The 22,500-nt window shown below is 44.7% G+C and overlaps 1 protein-coding gene across 1 annotated transcript in view; it reads left to right on the forward strand.

Moving 5' to 3' along the window:
* SUSD5 (sushi domain containing 5) overlaps window positions 1-22,046 on the forward strand; it is a gene marked incomplete at its 5' end in the record, with an annotated part of 87,528 nt that extends 65,482 nt beyond the window's left edge. Inside the window, one exon of the mRNA XM_045297676.1 lies at window positions 18,471-22,046. Coding sequence (XP_045153611.1) covers window positions 18,471-19,765 — 1,295 coding nt within the window. The remainder of the gene's footprint in view (window positions 1-18,470) is intronic.
* Window positions 22,047-22,500: the final 454 nt, after the last annotated feature.

The raw sequence follows: 22,500 nt of genomic DNA on the forward strand, positions 1-22,500 counted from the left end.
GGGGGGGGGATGCAAGCCCGTCTTTCTCAGAGTGGCTCAAACTGTTGACCTTGCAGTTAGCAGCCCAACATGTAATCACTACACCGCCAGGGCTCCCATAAAGCTCAAAAACATGCTTAAATAAGAGGTAAAACAAGCAGGGATGTACAAACCATGCACGTCCGGATAAGGGTTGCTTCTAGAGGGGTGAGGGGGTTATTACTTGGGAATGGGCATAGCTAGAAACATTCATTCCTGGCATTTGTAGTGTTGCTCTGATAACCACTGTTCATTAAATATTTGTTTATTTCTGCTTGAGGAAGTTTCAGCGTGTTCATTCTCTTTTACAATGTGAAGAAAGGTGGAGAATGGGCTGAGAGAAGAAACCACCAGTCGAAAGCTGGTTTTCACAGAGCTTCCCTGTGGAGGGCCACAGAGCAGTGGGCTAGTAGAGGCCCACAGAAAATCAGCAGTGAGGCCTGAGCCTCCTGGTTGTTGAACATGTCACCTGGGTGTGTACCCATCCTCACCCTGAGATGCTTAATGAATTGGCTCATTGCTAAGAAGGCGCTGAAGTTGCACCATCCCATGAGCCACACCCACTAGCCACACGGGTTGTTTACTGGCCTCCGTAGAATGAGAACTAAATGCAGGTTTTGTGCATCTGAAATGGTGTTTATTTTCTCACTGCCGTGCAGAGTTGTTAACGCTTTCAGTGCTCAGCAGAATTCGGCTTTCTCACTTGGCTGAGTGTACAATTCATTTCCCTGTTAGCAGTTTTGTTTCCCTGCAGATTTAACGTAGAAAGTGTCTGTGCTCCTGTAATAAGTGTGTGTCACAAGAATCTCTTCACCTGGTGTTTTACTCCATTTTTTCACATCTTTCCACTGAACATCATCTTGTCTTTTTTCTTAAGGAACGGCTTCAGGGAGGAGAAATGTCATCCTGAGGTTGTGGATCAAACCAGGAGCTTTTGTGTGAGACCCATCTTGGTTTAGAAAACAAATCTTGGATGATAACTCGTCCACGTGGGAACCACTTGGTCGTTCATTCAATCACTCATTCCACATCCCTCCGTTTGGCAAGGTTCTAGGTATTGGATATACAGTATTGGGCAAAACACTGTCCCAACTCTACAAGAATCTATCGTCAATATGTTGCCAATACGTGGCAAAAATGTAGTGGCTGATAAAGGGGACTAGAGAGAGAGGTGTGTCATAGGAAGATCAAAGTGCTAAGCCTGACTTGAATGGTTAAACCCTTGTCACTTGATCCCCTCTCTGATACACTTTGGGCCTGATCTGGTTTTCCGTATTTTCTCTGTGCGTGCACATGTGTGTTCTCATGTTGGGCTTTATCTCTGATGTATCTTGTCATGGTGGATAGCCTTATGAATCTTCGTTATGTGTTTTTCGGTGTTTTCAATATATGAAACCCAGGATTGATGAACCTATAGCGACAACAAGTAGCAATAAGAGTTCCTGTCAGAAGTCCTCTTGAGTGGTGCAAATGGTTAACACACTTGGCTACGAATCCAAAGGTTAGAGGTTCAAGCCTACCCAGAAGTACCACAGAAAAAAGAGACCAGCTTTCAAAAAACAAGCCATTGGAAACCTTATGGGGCACAGTTCTCTCTCTCATCTTCATAAGTCTGGGCATGGAAATGACTGGCTCTGGTTTACAGATGAGAAAACTCAGGTACAGAAAGGTTACGTGACTTGCCCGTGTCACCCAGCTAGAAAGTGTCCGAGCCAGGGTTGAAAACCAGGCACATTGGATTGTGATAAGAGTTGTATGAGCCCCCAATAAAATGATTAAAAAACAACGAAAAACCAGGCACAGTTGACTGCAGCGTCTGCATCACATCTGTGCTTCCTCTAACAACTCCCCCCAAGATTTCCTCTCTTCAGGGCCCCCCCCTCATCCTCAACTCAGCAAGGGGCGAGCAAGACATCAGAGCAGAGCAGCCCATAGGCTGGGCTCACTTTCAAAGTAGTTGTCTGCTCAGCAAGTTCTTTTGTTCTTTTCTTTCTCCTCCTAAGTGCTTTTCTTTAGTTTTCTTAACTTCCACTTCTGTTTTTGTTTTTCTTTCTTACCCCATTTGGCAGCTTAATTCCCCTAATAGAAGGAAGCCATGAGGCTGACAGTGAATTTAGAATATCTGCGTCTGGGTCGCCATATTTGTTCAGAGCTCCATTAAACCAATAGCTATTTCTGTCTGTCTGGTTTCTTTTTTTAAACTGCTATTTTTAAAAGCTATGCAGCCAAGACCAGATGAAAACACGACAGTGTGTGTGTGTTGGGGGGGGGGGGGGGCTCTCAGAAATGCCACAGCATGATAAAAGGTGAAAAGTGCGGGGACTGAGAGAACCCCAGGACTCTGGGCTCTCAACCCTCCCTCACCAGCTCCCAGCCCTTAAGAAACCCAGGCCAGGCACAAGCCAGCCTCCTCCTTTCACTCCTGGGTTATAGCTATCTGTGGTCTTCTGTTTCCCAAAAGTACCAGTTAAATATAAACACACAGTGAATGGCCTGATGTTTGCCAGGAGAACCCATGAAGTTTACATTTCCTGGAGTTGTTTGTCTAAATCACAGGCCACATGTTGTGTTAGCACAGGCTTTCACTGAGCCCATGGGGGAGGGCAACGGTCTGAAAGGACTGAGAGATGATTAAGGAGAAATATAGGGGGCCAACAAGACACACTGACAGTAGACAAGAGGGGGGAGATGGCACCTCAATAGGCAGAGAGCCAGGCGTCTCCATCTTGGCAGTAGAATTTCATTTGGGTCGACATTCAATCGATAACAGAGAGGTTGGGGATCCTTGTTCTGAGTAGACTACTGGTAACAACCCTACACTCAGTTGCTCTTGTCTTCATTGAGGGTTTGCGAGGACTGTGGCATGTTGTTGTCAGATGCTCTTGACATGTCCCCCATGTGACAGAGAACTGCCCCTAAGGGTTTCTTACACTGTGGTCTTTCTGGGAGCAAGTCTCCCAGGTCTTTTCTCACCGGGAGCCTCTGGGTGGGTTCTAACTGCCAATCTTTTCCATTAGCAGCTGAACACTTAACCATTATGCCACTTGTGGCATTGAGAAACCCTATTCCTGAGCCAGGAACTTGGCTGGGAACCTGGGGAGACAGGCAGAACTTGGCTTGCAGCCCTGGGCTGCCTTCCTGGGATGCTGTAGCCCCCGCCAGCGAGGAGGAGCATATAGACACCGAGCTGAGGCTGACCATAAGGCCAGGGTGAGGCAGGCCCACCCACCGTCGGATGGGCTGACCTTTCCCAGATTCTCAGCTGTCATGTTAAACACTAGGCCAGTGTTTCATGCACAAGAAAATGGCAAGTGTCCACTATGCGCCAGGCGCCATGGTGTGCGCTGAGGATGTAAATCCAGAGGGGACCTCTGTCCTGGTTTCGTAAAGAGTTCCCGGGCTGGGGAGAGCAGGATATGTCACTAGGGCAGGGGGAACAGGGAACACCATGATGACCTTTCCCATTATTCTGGTGAGATCCATTTCAGCTGTAAGGTCAAGCGCCATTAAGATACAGACTGGTTTTACTCGGTCTATGGAAGGGTGAAAGGTGTCTCTAACATACTTGTGCCAATCCCCCTATGATAAATACCTCTGATTTTACCACTGAAAATCCATTTCGGATACTTACCGGGTAGTGGAGGGGCCCCTGATCTCACCAATAGAAACCCAGTTCAGGAAGCTTGTTAGCAAAACTACCATCATCTGTCAGTTTGCTGTGGTATGTATGGGGATTGCGTGAAGCTGTTCTACCAGGGTTTCAAATTCCATTAGTGCCACCCATCCTGGGCACATGGAGCTTCCAGATGAAGACAGATCAAGAAGTAAGGCCTAGCAAGCAATCTACCTCCAAAACGGAGCCAGTAAAGAACCTATAGATCACATTAGAACGTTGTCTGCTAAAGTGATTCAAGGTAAACCTCTTAAGTTGAAATGCACAGTGGCCGCCACAGTGCAACAACACCAACAATTGTGACGACACCACAAGACACGGCAACAGTTATCTTTGAGTTGGAGCTAACCAGATGGCAACTAACAACGACAACAATGACCAAGAAAATGCTGTGTTCTTGTCCTTGTAGTAGCCGCCTCTGTGAGACGCTTGATAAGAATGCTGCCCACCTCGAGAGCGAATTGGAACCCCAGCAGCAAGTACGTGAACACAGTGCGTTCTCGAATAATTCTATTTTAAAATAGAGTACATACAAACCACTACAAAAATCAAAGGGTATAATGCTCAGTGACGTCCATACCATACACACGCTCATGTAACCGCCATCCAGATCAAGAAGTAGAACATCACCAGCAGTCCAGAGCAAGTCCTAGTGCCCCTACCCAACAAAACCCTCTCTTCAAACTTCTCAAACTATAAAGTCCGTTTTCTTTGCTGGAATTTTATTTTAGTGGAAACATACACTGTATGTTCTTGGGTAATGCTTCCTTCTACTCAATAGAACGTCTGTACGACACAGCTACATTCCGTGAGGCTCTCGTTCATTCATTTCCTTTATTGTATTATACCTAAGGCTGTATGTATTCTAGTGCTGTGAAAGTTTTCGTTTCAGTTTTGGGACTATTATAAATAAGAGCATTCTTGTTTAGTGCTTGTGTTGCATCATTTTTTCCAGGCATATGCTGAGGAGTTGAATGTCTGAGTCACCTGGGTGCTACAACATCAACTTATGGCCAACCAATTTTCAAAATGGGTGTACCAATTTCTGGTCCCACATGCAGTGTGGGAAACTCCTGGAGGTCCACATCCTCACCAACACTTGCTATTGTCAGTCTTTAATTTTTAGCCATTATGATGGATGTGAAGGAGCCCTAATAGCGCAGTGGTTAAAATGCTCTGCTGCTAATTTTAAAGGTCAGTGATTTGACCCATTAGCTGCTCTATAGGAAAAAGATGTGACTGCCTGCTTCTGGGGCAATTCTTCTCTGTCCTATAGGGTTGCTAAGAGTTGGAATCATCTTGATAGCAATTGGTTTATGATCAATGTTTTAGTACAGTAGAACCCCAGACCTCGATGCTAATCCATTCTAGAATCAATTTTTCTCATAAGAAATAACTGAAAATGGATTAATCAATTCTTGATCACCAAGTTTTACCCTAACCTTGCCTTTTTATACAAAACATTGCACAGAAATTTCAAAGTAAATAAATTCAGAGTTCTATAATATACTTTAAATAAGAAACACAACATTTTAAGTTTTTAACAACTACGGTATGGCCCATACCTTAAGACTGATGAGGATCTGGATCTGCGGACACGGATGTGGAGAGGAGGCATGGAGAGAGTCACTGTTTGGAAGGGGAATCCCCTTCCATCAAGTCAACTGTAGCTGCTTTTCAGGAGTTTTTTCCCTTCTTTGCCTTTTTTCACTAGGACCTGGCTGGCTTTCTCTTAAAAAAAACAACAAAAAAAAACTCATCTCTCTAATGTGGTCTGCTGTTGACGTTTCCTTAACTGTTTTCTAAAAGGGTTTAATTTACTAAATTATCATCAACAACATCGATAACACAGTTAACCAGTTCCTTATCATGATGATTCTTTTCAAAAAACTTTCTTAGAACCCACAGTTTTAATCTAAAAAAGTACAAAAAGCCACAAAAACGAAGAAAATTATAGCAAGACGCTTGGAACACAGCCGCAAAAGGTAGAATCAACACGCACTAACAACACCAACTAACTCCCAGTGACCGAAACACGAACTGCTTTTGTTTACAGAAATCACGTGCGTCGGGTTCCGATGTTTCCTTCGAGCTCAGTAGCAACATTTTCTCTACATTTCGCGTCCAAATGAGTACGATGTTGATGTTGAGTACGATGTGGTCGAGTACCGGGGTTCTGCTCTATCGCTTGATGTTAATTTCCCGATTATTAATGAGGTTGAACAACTTACGTATTTCGTGGTGTGTTAGTTCATTTTCTGTCAACTTGAAGATGTAGGTAGGAACGTGTAGGGGTGGAATCCAGCCTGTCAGTCAGGTCACAGCCTGATGCTGTCTTCTTGGGAACCCTGCTATAAAGAGGACTCTGGGAGCCTCCCCCTCTCTCTGCTATTGGCCTTGAGCGCTGCTGAAGCCCCGCCAGGTTTTTCCACCAATTTAGGATTCAGGCAGCTTTGCACTTACCTGCCCGTGATCCTCCTGCAGTCTGTCATTGCAGGTCTGGAGAGGGACTTCTGGACCAGTACTGAACTTATGTTCATGAGCTGGACTGGACTGGCATGCTTTCTTGGTATATAATTACTTCTTGATATAAAGCACTTTGGCATATGAATGTCGCTGTATTTGTTTCACTAGTCTAACACAATTGCCTATTTTAGTATTTCACCTGGGAAGTGCCTATTCAATCCACTTTTCCACCTTTCTACTTGTAGTTACTTTAACAGAAAAGTGGGGAAGGAAATGAATATGTAGGAGTTCTTAAAAGAGCTGTACTCTTCTACTCCACAAGCCATTCCTTTGAGGTCACATGGGTTGCAAACATCTTTTGCTAGATAATTTGGCTTTTACTTAATTCATGGTGTCTTTTGTGACTAGAATGGTAATGCAGTCTTATTAATCCTTTCTTTTTTATAATCAGTTTTTGTATATATTTTAAAAATCAGGTTAGGGAAATCTTATATTTTTCGTGTTTAAAGCTTTTTATTAAACTGATTTTTATCACGTTTTCCTGGATCTTCTTTTTTCAAATGTTAAACCAATTACAAATTCTTGGGATAAAGATAATTTAATGTGATTTATTGTGCTTTTCAAATATTGTTTGACATAGTTTACCAATATTTATATACTGCTAAATTCTGTTTGTCAATATTTTACTTAGGATTTTTGCATCTATGTTTAATGAGCTTGATCTGCAATTTTAATTTTTTGTCATATTTTTGCCTGGTTTGGGGACCAAAATTACATTAGCCCTGGAAAAGAAGTTGTGAGGGATGTCATTTTCCACTTTCTGGAAGAGTACGTGGATTATTGACACTCTTATTTGGTAGACCTAATAATTTGGTAGAATTTATTTCATAAACTTAAATATTTGGTAGAGTTCATTGGCAAAACTATCTATGGCTAAAATTTTCTGTGCATTGAGATACTTAATTTCAGATAGAATGTTTTACTAGTTAATAGAGTATAATGGTTTTTAATTGTTCTTGTGTCACTTTTAGTAAGTTCTATTTTCCTAAAATTTGGCACATTTCATTGACATTTTCAAATTATCTGGTATAAATTTAGTGCAGAATTTTGTTAATGTCTTTTCTAGTATCTGTAAGATCTGTAGTGATGCCTCTTTAATCCTGTTATTTTTCATTTATGTGGTTTCTGAATGCTGCTTAGTCTCAGATGGGATTTACTAGTGTAACTGTTTTTTTAAAAACCTGGGTGTTTTTGTTTTTGTTTTTGCTCTATTGAGCCGCTCTATTGTATATTTATTTTTTAGTGATTTGTTATTTTTCTTATTTTCCTTCTGTTTTCTTTGAATTTAATCCATGCTTCCTTTACCAGCTTCCTGGGATTGATGATTTTCTTATTTTTGATTTATTTTTAAATTATGGTGTGAGAGAGCAACTCAGTTTTCCATTCAGCAGTGTGTGCATATTTTGTTGTGTGCCAGGAGTTGCAACTTCCTCTCAGAGTTCTTCCATCTCCAGTCTTTCTCCTTTCTTTTCTTTTTAGAATTTGTTAACTTATGGTGAATTCTAGAAAATTATTTTAGGAACACTTAAAAATACTCTATAGTTATTGGATGTATGATGCTCTGTAGATGTCAAGCAGGTCAAATATATTAGACAGTTGTTCAAATGGGATCCTTATTCTGTCTGCTTCTTCTACTCTATTATTATTATTATGTAGGCCTTTAATTTGGAAGCAAGTATTCATTGCAGAGTTCAGAGGCAAAGACAGATATCCCCAAACCATTGTTCCCCTCCAACTTGTCAGGCTAGAGCAGAGTTGAAAGCAGGTCAGATCCACTCCAGCTCCAGGCACACAGGGCTCTTCTCTATCCGGATCTATTAAGGTTAGCCAGGAACCGGCGTCACTGAAGCCCAAGGTCTAGTTTGGGAACATTCATGGCTTCCTCAAGTTTCAGCATTCCTCATTCTTGTCACTGGCAGTACCACTGGGCCAGTGGCTCAAGCTTCCACTTGGCTTATAACCTGTAAAAATAGGAGTCATAGATCACAATCTTGGTGAAGTTCAAGGATTCCAGAACCTTCAGCTCAAGTATAGTCTTGCTCACTTGCTCAAGGTCTGAGATTAGAGATCCATTTGGGCCAAATATAGTTACTACCTGCCACATCGGAACCAGAAACAACTCGGGATCTTTTATTTTATTATTTATTTTTTAATAAATCATTTTATTGGGGGCTCGTACAACTCATCACAATCCATCCATCCATCCATTGGGTCAAGCACATTTGTACATTTGTTGCCCTCACCATTCTCAAAACATTTGCCTTCTACTTGAGCTCTTGGTATCAGCTCCTCATTTTTTCCCCTCCCTCCCCATCCCTCTCTCATGAACCTTGATAATTATACTTTTTTTTTCATGTCTTGCACTGTCCAGTCTCCCTTTACCCCCTTGTCTTTTGTCCATCCCCTGGGAGGGGGTTATAGATAGGCCATTGTGATTGGTTCCCCTTTTCTCCACCCACCTTCCCCTTCCCCTCCTGGTATGACTACTCTCAATATTGGTCCCGAGGAGTTTATCTGTCCTGTATTCCCTGTGTTTCCAGCTCTTATATGTACCCATGTACACGCTCTGGTCTAGCCAGATGTGTAAGGTAGAACTAGGGTCATGATAGTGGGGGGAGGAAGCACTGAAGAACCAGAGGAAAGCTGTATGTTTCATCTGTGCTACACTGCACCCTGACTGGCCCGTCTTCTCCCCACCACCACCCTTCTGTAAGGGGGTGTCCAATTGTCTACAGATTGGCATTGGGCTTCCACTCTGCACTCCCCCCCTCATTCACATTATGACTTTTTGCTCTGGGTCTTTGATGCCTGATACCTCATCCCTTTGACACCTTGTGATCACACAGGCTGGTGTGCTTCTTCCATGTGGGCTTTGTTGCTTCCAAGCTAGGTGGCCACTTGTTTACCTTCAGGCATTTAAGACCCTAGATGATATATCTTTTGATAGCCGGGCACCATCAGCTTTCTTCACCACATTTGCTTATGTACCCACTTTGTCTTCAGTGCTCATGTCAGGAAGGTGAACATCATGGAATGCCAGTGTAATAGAACAAAGTGTTCTTGTGTTGAGGGAGGACTTGAGTGGAGGCCCAATGTCACCTCAGGATCTTCTAAATCGTCAGAGACTTTATACCCACAGTCGGCTATCTTTCCATTCCAGGCCCATTTGAGTTCTTCAACAACAAACAATCCTGCTTGTCCTAATTTTTTAAAAATCATTTTTTAGGGGCTCATATGACTCTTATCATAATCCATATATACATCAATTGTGTAAAGCACATTTGTACATTCATTGCCCTCATCATTCTCAAAACATTTGCTCTCCACTTAAACCCCCGGTGGGTTGGAAAGGGGGAACCTATCACAAAAGCAATTTAAAGCCATTATTGATAAATTTGAGTTTTAAATAAATAACTTACTTTGTATTGTTTTCTTTCACTTTTCATCTCACTTTTTCCTTATTCCTTTTCCTCTGCTTTCCTGTCTTCTTTTAGCGTGATTATCATATTTTATCGTTACATGTATCCGATTGTTGCCTTGTAGTATATCATAGATGGACTACAAGAGTGGATGCAAGCATAGCAGCAGTTGTGAGGGTTTGGACCAGGTGGTACTTTGCTCCATTGTCCACAGGATTTCACTATGTGCTACAACTGACTTGATGGAACCCCACAACAACAATCATTCGCTTTTTTTTAGTGGTTATTTTAGCAAACAAAACCAAAAACATTTACTCTTGACTTATCAGGCTGTGGGTGTGTGAGAATTTAAGCACCAGAATACCAAACCTAGAACCAAACTCACTGCTCTTGAGCCAACACTGACTCATAACAACCCTGTGGGTTTCTGAGACTAACTGTTTACAGGAGTAGAAAGCCCACTCCTTCTCCCATGGAGCTGCTGGTGCTTTTGAACTGCTGACCATGCGGATCGCAATCCAACTCCTAACCACTATACCAGGTGTCCTCAGCACTAGAGTACAAACCAACTCAAAAGCACCTTGGACAACAAACCTGGAAATTGGCTTCTGAACCTCACAGCCCTGAAAATCCTATGGAAAGCCAATAAAAATGGTTTAAAAGAAAAAGAAATCAACAAAGGAAACTAATAAAGAGATGGGGGATAATAAATCAATAAAAAGGACGTCATGCTCAAGGCAGACTCTTTTCCCACCACTGAAGCGAAGCTTTTGTTTATTTTAAGATGACTTTGGGGGGCGTTTTTATTTTATGTCTTAAAGATTATCAGAAGGAGCGCTGGTGGCATAGTGGTTACACATTGGGCTGTGATCCAAAAGGTCAGCAGTTTGAAACCACCAGCTGCTCTGCAGGAGAGAGATGAGGCTTTCCACTCCCGTGAACAGTTACAGTCTCGGACACTCACAGAGGGAGCGCTACTTTGTCCTGGACAGGACGGCTGTGAGGTGGTGTTGACTCCGTGGCAGTGAGAAAGAGTAGCAGGGCTATAGCGTGGGAACCAGACAGGATAGAATAAGGTAATTTTTGCTTGAGCTTTTGATAGGTCTTCAGTGAGAAAGAGCAAGAACGGAGAGGCCTGCAGAAGTGGAACTGATGAACATGGGCCGTGCAGACGCGGGAAGAAGCCAGAGCGCATTTCAAGACGTTGCAGGATTCTGATTACCCACACACTCGTTTTAGCTGTTGCTTCTTTAGGCAGAATCCTTTTCACTTATGACACCCCCATCATGGCGTCCGCTCAGGGTCACAGGAAGATGGTCTGTGAGACCAGTGAGCGGGCACTGTGACCCCATGCCCACCTTCAGGCAGACTTTCTGCCGGTGCTTCCTGCCCAGTCCCTGCCTTTGGCAAAGCTCCGTGCAGCTGGTGACTCCTCTCGTCATTCCGACTGTTGGAGCAAACACCTTGTTGGCCCCCAACTGTCAGTGAGCTGCAGCGGATGACCTGTAACACATGCAGGGCCCGGATGTACGCCAACAAGAACCATAAGTGATTAAGAGCCCATGGAATCAAATGGAATGATTGGCTGGCCCTGGACAGGTGGGGGGTCTTGGTGCTGCAGTGAGGCGGCAGCGAAGTAGTCCCCGGCAAGATAATGTGTGGTGAGAGGCCCCACGTGACGGCCGTGCATGAGGTAATCACATGTGCTTTCCGGCAGGTGGACGCTGCTTGAGGAAAAGTGTCTTGTGTGGAGTGACTGCTTCCTGCCTTTCCGCCTCGTGAAAGGAGCCTGTGTGCCAGCCGAGAACACAGGGGTACTCATTCCCAACCGCAGCATCGCTGGAGGGAAACTGGCAAATATACATTGTTTTGGAGAGAAAAATAACTTATCTAGTGATACCACAGAGTATGTTTTTTAATTAAAAACAAAAACAAATTGAGGATAATGGCCATGGTCGGTCACCTGACAAGCATACTAGTATCACTGAGTTATATACATGAAGAATATTGAAATGGCAAGCAATTTATTATGTGTATGTTTACCACAATGAGCATTTTTAATTTCTAAAAAATTGGTATGTGACAGGCTTGGAACATAAATGACATGTGGAATGCCAGGTTTTTCTGTGTTTGGACTAAATGTCAACAGAGAGGAACCGCCTGTCTGCTTCATGATGGAGAAGCTAGTAGCATTGGGGAGGGAGCGAAGAAGCAGTGTCCTTTTGCCCTAATCCAGGATTCCCAAGTCTCACCCAGTCCTTTCTGGGAAGGCCCTTTCTTACATTCAGTGTAATATATGTAGAGAGAACCTATAATGTTCTGTGCACTGCATTGTTGTGGCTGCACAAAATTAACATGTTATTTCTTCTGCTTGAAGATTATCGAGTTCCCCTATTAAAATTTTAGCTTAATAAAAATCAAATTTTAATGAAAGTTATATTTCTCTGTATGAATTGCATTGTTTAGGAAATATAACTTTATAGGTGCTTGGAGTAGAAGATAAAACTTCAGAGACCAGAGGAAGCTGGGTGTTTTGCTTCAGGGAAAAGGGGTAAAAGAAGAAGGGATGGGGAGGAGAGCCAGGGAGATGGCTGAGGCTACACCCCTTAACAGAGTTTCTTAATAATGAAAGGCTGAAGCAGGTACTACTTGGAAACACCTGTGTACTGTATGCAGCAGGGCAGTTAAGGAGCTCTGGTGGCTTCAGGTAAGTATTGGACTGGTAACTTCAAGGTCTATGGTTCAAATCCACCAGCTGCTCCACTGGAGAAAGAGGAGACTATCTACTCCTATATATATTTACAACCTCAGAAATCCCATGCAGGAGCACTATGAGTAGGAATACAATGAGTTAGTGTGAGGGACCGGCCTCCACCACTGAATAGGTCCAAAGGGTGGTTATGTAATTGAAGGATAAATTAAAGAAGTGACAGACAAGACATGCAAGTGCTCACCTCTCCCATGGGGACCAGAACCAGAATGAGGGGCGATTGTATTCCCTCATGAGCTTATATAATCTCGGGCATACAAGCCATGCCACACACATACATAACAGGAAGACGTTGTATTAGAGGCATACAGGAACAGGAAGGAGATGAGCAAGGGGTATACACTCAATAGGAAGGGGAGACACTAGAGGCATACAGGTGACAGGCAGGTACATATGTACGTAACAAGATGGGCAGGTTCTAGAGTTAAGATGGCAGCCTAACCTTGGTCAACTCTGAGCTGGTTTGCCCCCTTAAGTGTGCCTGAGCTCTTCTCCAGGGAAACAATCTATGATCCTTATCAGAAAGGATAGACAATGGGGTGTGATTGCTCTTGATGGCAGTCAACCCTCAGACAGATAGACATCAAGGAGATAACCTTCAAGCATATATAGTAGCAACCTGGTGCTTGAAAGCAGTACCGTAAGATTGGCGTTATTGCAGGGTGGGCGGTAGACATCATGGGGAACAACTTCACTTAGGAGAATGTGACTGGGATGCATCTCCAACGCTCAAGCGTGAAGGCCTCCTTCCACAAGAGTCTTGGCTTGCCAGACTCATTAAAATATGAGTAGAGAATTTGTCCGAATACGAGGTGATAAACCACCACCCCCCAAAAAATGGAAAAAAAACTTCAGCAACCTGCTCTGAGTTAGTGCACCCAGTGGCATCACCTGGGAAGGTTCTCTCTGGTCACAGTTTTTTTCATAAAAGCAATTTTGCTTGAATCTCATTTTTTGTGATGGCTGATTTAAGGAAACAGCTCGCGGCTGTGAAATTTTGTTTCCTGCTTGTGGAAAATGCCACAGAAACGGTTACGATGTTGAACACAGCTTACAAGGACAGCGCTATGGGAAGAACTCAAGTGTATGAGTAGTTTTCTCATTTCACAAAAGGTGAAATGTCAATTGATGACAAACCTCATTCTGGATGTCTATCAACTTACTGAATGGATGAAAATGTTGACTTGTAGTGCATTTGGAGTTCATTCCACCAGGTGAGACTGTTAATCAAGCTTTCTATTTAGAAGTTCTGAAAAGATTGCATTAACAGTGTGACAAACCAGGCCTGATTTGGGGCAGATGGGACTGGTTTTGCCACCATACAGCGCACCTGCTCATGCAGCCATCTCAGTGCGCCAGTTTTTGGCCAACAAAGCAGCATGCCTCTCTTTCCCCACACACCAGACTAACCTGACCCTGCTCGTGGGACTTCTTTTTGTTTCCTCAAGTGAAGAAAGACATGGAAGGACATGACTACTTAGAAGAGGTGAAGAAAAAAACCAGAGAGGTGCTGTCAGCCATCCAAACAGATTGAGCCTGAAAAATGTTTCCAAGAATGGAATTGCAGATTTGACAAATACATTAAGTGTAATGGAGAGTACTTTGAAGGTGATAAGGTGGTTTTGTAAAAAAGCTTAAAAGACATAATTTTGGGGGGAAATTCTGGGTTTTTTTTCTGGGGGGTAGCCCTTCATACACTCTCTTCCCCGTTCTCAGTTTCCCACAAGTTAGAACATTCTATTGGGTAAGTATACTGCAGTAGACCTTTTTAGGATGTGGGAAAACAGAGAGGTTACTTTGTGCACCTGACCCAATTGCCTCCTAGGCATGTGAAAGTTGGACATGAATAAGGTAAACCAATGAAGAAGCAATGTATTTGAATTGTGCTGGCAAAAAATATTGAAAGTCCATGGACTGGCAAGAGAACCAACAAGTGTATCTTCAAAGAAGTACAGCTAGAATACTCTATAGAAGCAAGGGTGGCAAGACTTCATCTCATGTACTTTAGACATGTTGTCAGGAGAGACCAGCCCCTGGAAAAGGAGATCATGTTTGGTAAACAGTAGGCGCAGTGAAAAAGAGGAAGACCCTCGACAAGACTGACACAATGGGCGCAAACATAGAATCAGTGCGAGGACAGCACAGGACCAGGCAGTGTTGGACTGTCGTGCAGTCACCGTGGGCTGAAACTGACTCAAAGACATCTGAAAACTGCATCAGTAGACTTACCATGTACCCTGCAGGTATGATTTATAATGTTCCCTGATAAAATGATCATGATGTCTCTAAAGTAGACAGGGACATATGGAAACTATGACAGATGAATGGAGTTTGAGCTTGCAGTGAATCGTAGCCTTAACTCAAGAGCAATTTGTTCTTTTGACATGACCTTACTTAGAACTTGCCCTCAAAGTGTGGTGAAGAAAGCAGATGGTGCTCGGCTATCAGAAAAAAATAGCATGTGGAGGCTTGTCTTAAACAACCATCTACCTGGGCCATATGCCTCCCTTCCCATCTGTTGTTCCCACCACTGCCTGCCACTTAGCCACAGGCCCTCTGTCTGCAGCCATAACTCCCAAGGAGCCTGCCTTATTTGGTGTGTCAGACAAAACCAGTTTCTTGGAGTTTTCCAGGAACCTAACTTCCGTTGGTGTTGATCTGGTTGCTTCCGGAGGTACTGCAAAAGCTCTGTAAGATGCCAGGCTGGCTGTCGGAGATGTCTCTGAGCCGGCAAGGTTTCTGGAAATGTCAGGCAGGGAGGAGCGTGTGAAAACCCTGCATCCTTCAGTCCACATAGGAATCTTGCCTTGTAAGATCCCAGAAGATAAAGTCGACCTGGCCAGAAGAGTTCCTGCTTATAGTCCATATCCATTTGTGAACACGGGCTTCTCTAGATGTAACTGTTGAGGCAGCTGTTGAGCAAGGTGACATCAGTGGCATCACCTTGCTGAGAGCAGCAGCCCAGAACCCTGCTCACGTGACAATTGTGTGTGACTCAGATACCACGAGGGTAGGGGTAAGTGTGGGGAGGAAGGGGGAACCAATCTCAATGATCGATGTATAATCGTCACCCTCCAGGTTGCCGAACAACAGAAACATGGGTGAAGGGAGACTGTGGATGGTGTAAGATATGAGAATAATAATAACTTATAATTTATCAAGGGTACATGAGGGTCGGAAGATGAGGGAGGGAAGAAAAAAGATGAGGAGGTGATGCCAAGGGCTCAAGTGGAAAGAAAATGTTTCAAAAAGGATGATGGCAGCCTATGTACAAATGTGCTTGACACAATGGATGTATGGATTGTGATAAGAGCTGTATGAGCCCCCAATAAAATGATTAAAATAAAACAAAGGAAAACTTTTAGAATCTGAAATTGTTGCGGTTGTGTTGTTGTTGTATGCTGTCAAGGATGTTCTGACTCAGAGCGGTCCAATTTACAACAGAAGGAAACACTGCCCAGACTCGCACTGTGCTCACAATGGTTGTGTTTGAACCCATTGTTGCGGCCGCCACGTCAATCCATCTACTTGAGAGTCTTCCTCTTTTTTACTGTCCTTCTGCTTTACCCACCATGATGTCCTTTTCCAGAGACTGGTCTTCTGTGGTGACAGGTCTCCTCTGATAACATGTTTAAAGTACATGAGAACTAAATCTCACCATCTTTATCCTAAGGAGAGTTCAGGCTGTACTTCTTCTAAGACAGTGGCTCTCAACCTTCCTCATGCCGCGACCCTTTCATACAGTTCCTCATGTGGTGGTGATCCACAACCATAACATTATTTTCGTTGCTACTTCATAATTGTCATTTTGCTACTATTATGAATCATCATGTAAATATCTGATATGCAGGATATATTTTCATTGTTACAAGTTGAACATATTTAAAGCGTAATGATTAATCACAAAAATAATGTGTAATTATATATGGTGAAATATTTATTTCTAATTACAAATAAATGAATTTTTTTCTTGAAGCATGGTGTAGCATGGGTAACAGTCTTTACACAGGGTACTAATATGTGGGCATATCTGCATGTGGGCAGACCACCTGGAGATGGATAGTTCCTGAGATAGATGATTCCTAAGATCATCGGAAACATGGTCTTTTCTGATGGTCTTAGATCGACCCCCAAGGGGTCGAGACCCACAGCTGTTCTAAGACACATTTGTTCTTTAGGCAGCCCATGGTACTTTCGATATTCTTTGCCAGCATTGTCATTCAAAGGCATCGCTTCTTCTGTCTTCCTTATTTGATGACCAACTGTCACATACATGGGCAATGGAAAACACCATGGTTTGGCCCAGTCACACCTTAGTCCTCAAAGCGACAGTCTGGCTCTTCAACACTTGAAAGAGATCACCAGTATACCCCATCAATGAAGGAAATATACACTGTTTTGTGTAATGATTTTTCTAGCGATATATTGGATCAAAAGAGCAGCCAGTGACTATAAACATCACATTTGAAAATTTGTGTGAAAAAATTCTGGATGATAAACCAGGTTCTGTAGCCAGAATATATTTTTAGGGTGAAACGATACAAGGGAGTGGCTACTGTAGTCTTCACTAGTCAGCTATTATCGTGTTTGCAAACTATGTATTCTAAGGTAATTTCATTATCAATGTGTTATAGATGGATTTATGAAGGGGTACAACTTGAATGTGACTAATAAGGATGAAAACAGTTCAATGTACAGAGATTGTATGTTGTCATGTTTGAACTGAAGACATGACCGTGGCCTAACTCATGAACTGGAAACAAATAATGAAGACCGTTTGTATTGGAAAGCTGTCTTGCCATGTGTTGTTGCTCCCTTTGTAACACACTGAACATGGACTGTCTTTCTGAGAAAGAAATTGAGAGCCTGAGTCCCCACAAAATGAAAAATTTGGGGCTACTTGAACTTACTGCTCCGTTTGATTCACATCTCAAAATAGGGTGACAGAGGAAATGCCCACTCATCATATGTCTGAAACAATATGTGATAAAGTTTGATCAGCTTATTTCAGTGAGATAAGTATAGCTTTATGTTTGTTTGTCCATAGATTCCACTCCTGATGTTTCTCATCTTGTTCTAAGTGTTTCCGAAAGTACTGTTTTAAGATACTTTCTTCACCAAATGGAGAGCCCCATCCAATATAGCCATTCATCTACAATTCTGTTGTTCATGCCCCTTGAGTGGGGTTACACAATCATCAATGCTGTCAGCTTCCTTGATCCCTCCTTCCCCCCACACCTAACTTCCCATTCCCTCAGGGAACCATTACACCTGTTACTGTTTCTGAAGGCTTATCTATCTTGTCTTTCATGTATCGAATGATCTTAATTATACAAATGAACATACGCAAGTCTAACATGATTAATGAGATAAAACAAAAACCATAATAGTAAGGGAAGAAATATTATAGAACTATAGGGTAGTTACGTGTTTCATCAGCACCACACCACACCCTGGATTTCTCTTCCCTTCTGTGTGGCCCTTCTGAGAGTGACTAATTATCCTGCAGGTGGGTTTTGAGTCTTCACACAGCCCCACTCCTTCACATCAATTTGCTTGCTTGTTTTTGAACTTCTGATACCTTTTCCTGTCAACACTTTATGATTACACAGGCTGGTGTGCTTCTTCCATGAGGGCTTTGTTGCTTCCCTGCTAGATGGCCACTTGTTTGACTTCAAGCATTTAGACACCCTAGACACTATATCTTTTGATAGCTAGGCACCATCAGCTTTCTTCACCATGTTGGCTTATGCACCCATTTGTCTTTAGCGATTGTGTCAGGAAGGTGAGTATCATACATTGCCACGTAATTAGAACAAACCGATGAACAGTTGTTGTATATTGACCTTAGACCCCTGACCCTTGATAACCGCTCATATTAATTGTAATGGTCTATATGTAGGTTCTTTGGGCTGGTATACGTATGACACACAGTCCTAGCATCTGTGAATGATGATGCTTTTATTTCTACTGGTCCGGTCCTTAATGGTTTTCATTTCACCTGCTATGCTCTACACTGGCCCTCAGACTTTGATCCCATGAGGACTTTTCTCTTCCCTTCCAGGTGAGGCGGAGGCACATATTGACTATGAAGATCATTTCCCCGATGACAGGTCCGTGTCATTCCGAGAGCTCATGGAAGATTCCCGGACAGAGACAGAGGTGGACAGGGATCAGGGAGAGGCCCCCGAGGAAGCTCCAAAGCAGGACCACCTGGTCTCCATTTCGGTGGGGGGAGAAAGCAGAGCTCGCAATGAAGTCACCCTTGTCCCAAGCACAGGCACACCCAGCAATGAGGGTATTGTCGTCACAGACTTGCCCAGACCCCGGCTAAACCGGAAGTACTTGTTCTGGTCACCCGCTGAGACCGTCCATCAACCTGACTTAGCCAAAGAGATGGATGATGATACTAAAAAGCAGTTTCCTGATGGAGACAACCACAGTGGCGTGAAAGTGGGCCCTGGAGAACCCAAAACCAAGGTGCTCCACAGCAGCACCGAGGGCCCCTCAGGGTCATTTGTGGACAGGAGCGACAGCAAGGCAGGGGACCCGATGGTGAGCAGCAGTGACGAGTCCTGGTTAGATGGCTACCCTGTGACGGATGGGGCTTGGAGGAAGACGGCGGCGGAAGAGGAGGCGGATGGAGACAAGGGGGATGGATCAGTGGGATTGGATGAAAGTGCCCTAGTTACTCACGACCAGCCCATTCTTGTGGATGTTCAGAAGCCCCGGACTACTGCCCGCACACTGAGCGAGAACCTGACCACGGCCCCTCGTCCAGTTCTTCCATCTCAGGTGGAAGTTCTGACTCTCAGACCCGTGAGTGTGTCCGGGACAGAGGGCTCCAGCAAGGTGGATGGTCATGTGACCAAGTACCAGTCAACGATGTCTTGGAGATTGGCCACCGATAACTCTCCTGTGGCCAGCCGACCCTATGAACTCACCAAGTCTACCCCGGATGCAGTCACAACCATCACCCAGCAGGTGCCTAAGCACACCCCTACCCCCATCATTGTGGCCCCCCAGCCACCAGGGGAAACCAGTGCTCCTGCGGCCCAGGATAGCTTCCCATACCTGCTGTCTGAGGACTTCTTGGGACAGGAAGGCCCTGGCCCAGATGCCGGTGAGAAGCTTCCTCCAACTTTGGAGCCATGTGTGGGGGACCAGTGTCCCAGCTTCAGCCGAGGCCCTGTGGTCGCCACCATTGTCACTGTGCTGTGCCTGCTGCTGCTCCTGGCAGGCGTGGGGGCCGTGTGGGCTTACCGCAGGTGCCAGCACAAGAGCTCCGTGTACAAACTGAACGTGGGCCAGCGGCCGGCGCGGCATTACCACCAGCAGATCGAGATGGACAAGGTCTAGCCGGTTGTGCAGGGTGCTCTCCCAACGCCACTTGGGAGGGAACGGAAACTGTGACAACAGGAAACAGTGGCACGAGGCCCATCTTTCCCCACCGCGGTCCCCTCGGGTCTTTGTCTTCTAAGCTGAGCCTGTGTCTGGAGGTCCCCCGGCAGGGCAGGAAGGCTGTGGCAGCACCATCAGGGCCCCCGGGGCCCCCACTGCCCTCTGCCCTGTGCTGCGCTGCACTCATCCCTGCTCCACGCGTGAGCGCGAGTTCCGACGTGCGGCCAGGAAAACACCTCCCGCGTGGACACAATTAGTTTCATCTTTTCCTCTCTGAAAAAAGGAAAATGACCTCCTCCGGGCCCGACGTTCACCAAATCCGGGTGCGATCAATGGAGCGATTGAGAGCAGTGTTGTCTGGGGCACAGACATGTCTTTGTGCAGAGCGGGGCACGGGCGAACAGTGGGATGTTGAAAGTGGGATGTGGCGGGGAGCGAACGAGCCAGGAGCTAAGACATCGTCCAGGAGCTTTGCGGTTTCCTTTTCGCTGTTTGCCGGCAGAGACGCCCTCCGGGACGGGAGAGACCGTGTTGTTGGGGAAAGGTGAGGAGGGAAGAGAGAGAGACACATCCACCTCTGTTCCCTCCGTTCTGGGGGACAGCCCATCACCTTTTTGAGAAAGAAGGTTCGCTGTGTACCTAGAAGCACCATTTCCTCTCGCAAGCAGTGGCCTGGCTGTCCGTGACCACCAGCCTGTGCCTGGCATGGTCTTGAGCTTTTTGCCAGGACTGACAAAGCCCAGGCTTGGTTTCCGCCCTCAGGATTTACCGCTTCTCCGAGCCAGCATGAGGGAATGGCATGGGAGGAAAAACGTTTTTAGAAGGATATCAAGCTCGGGGAACAGAGGGACTACTACGGCATGATCTGTGCTGTTCCAGTCCTGGCTGTCGTCTGGAAATAGGTAGCCGATCTCACCGAGCAATCCGTTGTGGCACCTCAATCATCTTTGGGAGGCCCAGCAAGATGTCGTTATCGTGAAAATGGTTCTGGAAGCGTGGTCCTTAGACCGGCGGCCTCCGTGTCTCCTGGGCCCTTGCTGGAGCTGCAGACTGGTGGGTCTTACCCCAAACCCGTGCAGTGAACCCTTGAGGAGTGAAGCCCAGCTACCAGTACGTGAACAAGCCCTCCAGGTGATTGTGGAACACCCGGGGTGGAGCACGATGGCTTTGTGATAAGTCATGAGCTTTGGGGCCTCCTGTAGAAGTAGACACACAGCTGAAGAGTAACCTCTGTCATCTGTCTTGCCCGGAGGTCAGGTGCTGGCTCCTGCACCCAAGACAGCATTGGAACCTGCCAGTGTGCCATCTCCAGTGGCCGCCTACGCCCTGGCCCAGAAACAGAACACATTAGATTTTTCTAACATGAGTCTTCTTCTTAGAAATCATTTGCAATGGTTAAAAAAAGGTGACAAAGGCAACACATTTCTCTTGAGACATCACAGGAGGCTAAGCGTTTTTGTGGGGGGCTTGGAGGAACCCCAGTCTCTTTCTGCTTTGGAGAAATGGTTGATGGTTTCTACCAAAGGAAAAAGATTTCCACAACATGTGTTCTGCCTGCCAGCACCTACACCCTTCTCCCCCATCTCCCCCCTTTTTTTTTTTGGTACAAGCTTTGGAGAAATAGTAAGCTGAGTGGCTATGATGTCGGTGCCAAAGGATATAACCAGAGTCCTTTGTCCCACACTCGGTAACACAAAGGGACCAAGTAGAAAACCCGCGCACGAGATGAAATCTCCAACAGTAGGGGCGGGATGCTTTCTGCAGGTAGCCAAAGCAAACCGAAACAGAACAAAAGCCAGAGACGGTGTGTATGGATACAGGAGAGACTTTCCTAATCGATCACTGGACAACTTTTCCACTGACAGCTGTCTAAAATAGCCTCTCCAGCCACGGGATGGTGTTCGTCATGAAGGAACAACCCAAGAACATTGACCCAATAGTGCAGCTCTTATAAAGGTAGTAAAACAAATGTCTTAGCAAATCCATTACAAATATATTAACCCACCTAGCGGTATTCTTTTGTAGGCATGGGTTGCAAAATAAACCCAATACATCACCTTTTAAGTTGTTTTTTTTAAATGTTTTATTGATTTTATGTCATCCAAATGCATGCAATGGAGCCTAGAAATGCATGTAGAAGGGGAGAGATGGACACTGTGCGCTGAAATCGTTGGTCCTTCTGCAGCTGCAAGACTGGCCGATGATTAAGGCGCATAAGAACTGAAGGGGGGGGGGGATGTTCCATTAACACAAAGCTTCTGAGGTATTTAAAATAAATAATTATTTCAAACACCAGTGCTGCGTCTGTTTTTTTTTAGTTACATTGCCCTGATTTTTTCTTTCCTAGAAAAGGTTGTCTACCAATCTTAAAAATTGTATTTGAATACTTGCTATACCCAAACCTCCCAGCCAAGTTACCCCCTGCAGCAGAAATCTAAAGATCTTCTGGTAAGTCTGTCCCCTCTCCCTCCTCCTTCCCCACCTCAACCAGAAGAGGCTGTTCATTTCACTGCAAAATGTGTTCTGCTCACAGCGACTGTTAGGCCGGGTTGTCTAGAGAAACAAATCCAGTGACACTCATCTAAAAAAATGTTTTATATCAAGAAGTAATTACATATGAAGAAGGCATCCCGACTGAGCCTGACTCATGTAGCTGCAGGCTGGTGATGCAGAGAAGTGAAGCAGGAAGATCA

Source organism: Echinops telfairi, unplaced genomic scaffold (assembly GCF_000313985.2).
Source record: "Echinops telfairi isolate 266 unplaced genomic scaffold, ASM31398v2 ScPeMD7_7420;HRSCAF=8458, whole genome shotgun sequence".
Lineage (NCBI taxonomy): Eukaryota > Metazoa > Chordata > Mammalia > Afrosoricida > Tenrecidae > Echinops > Echinops telfairi.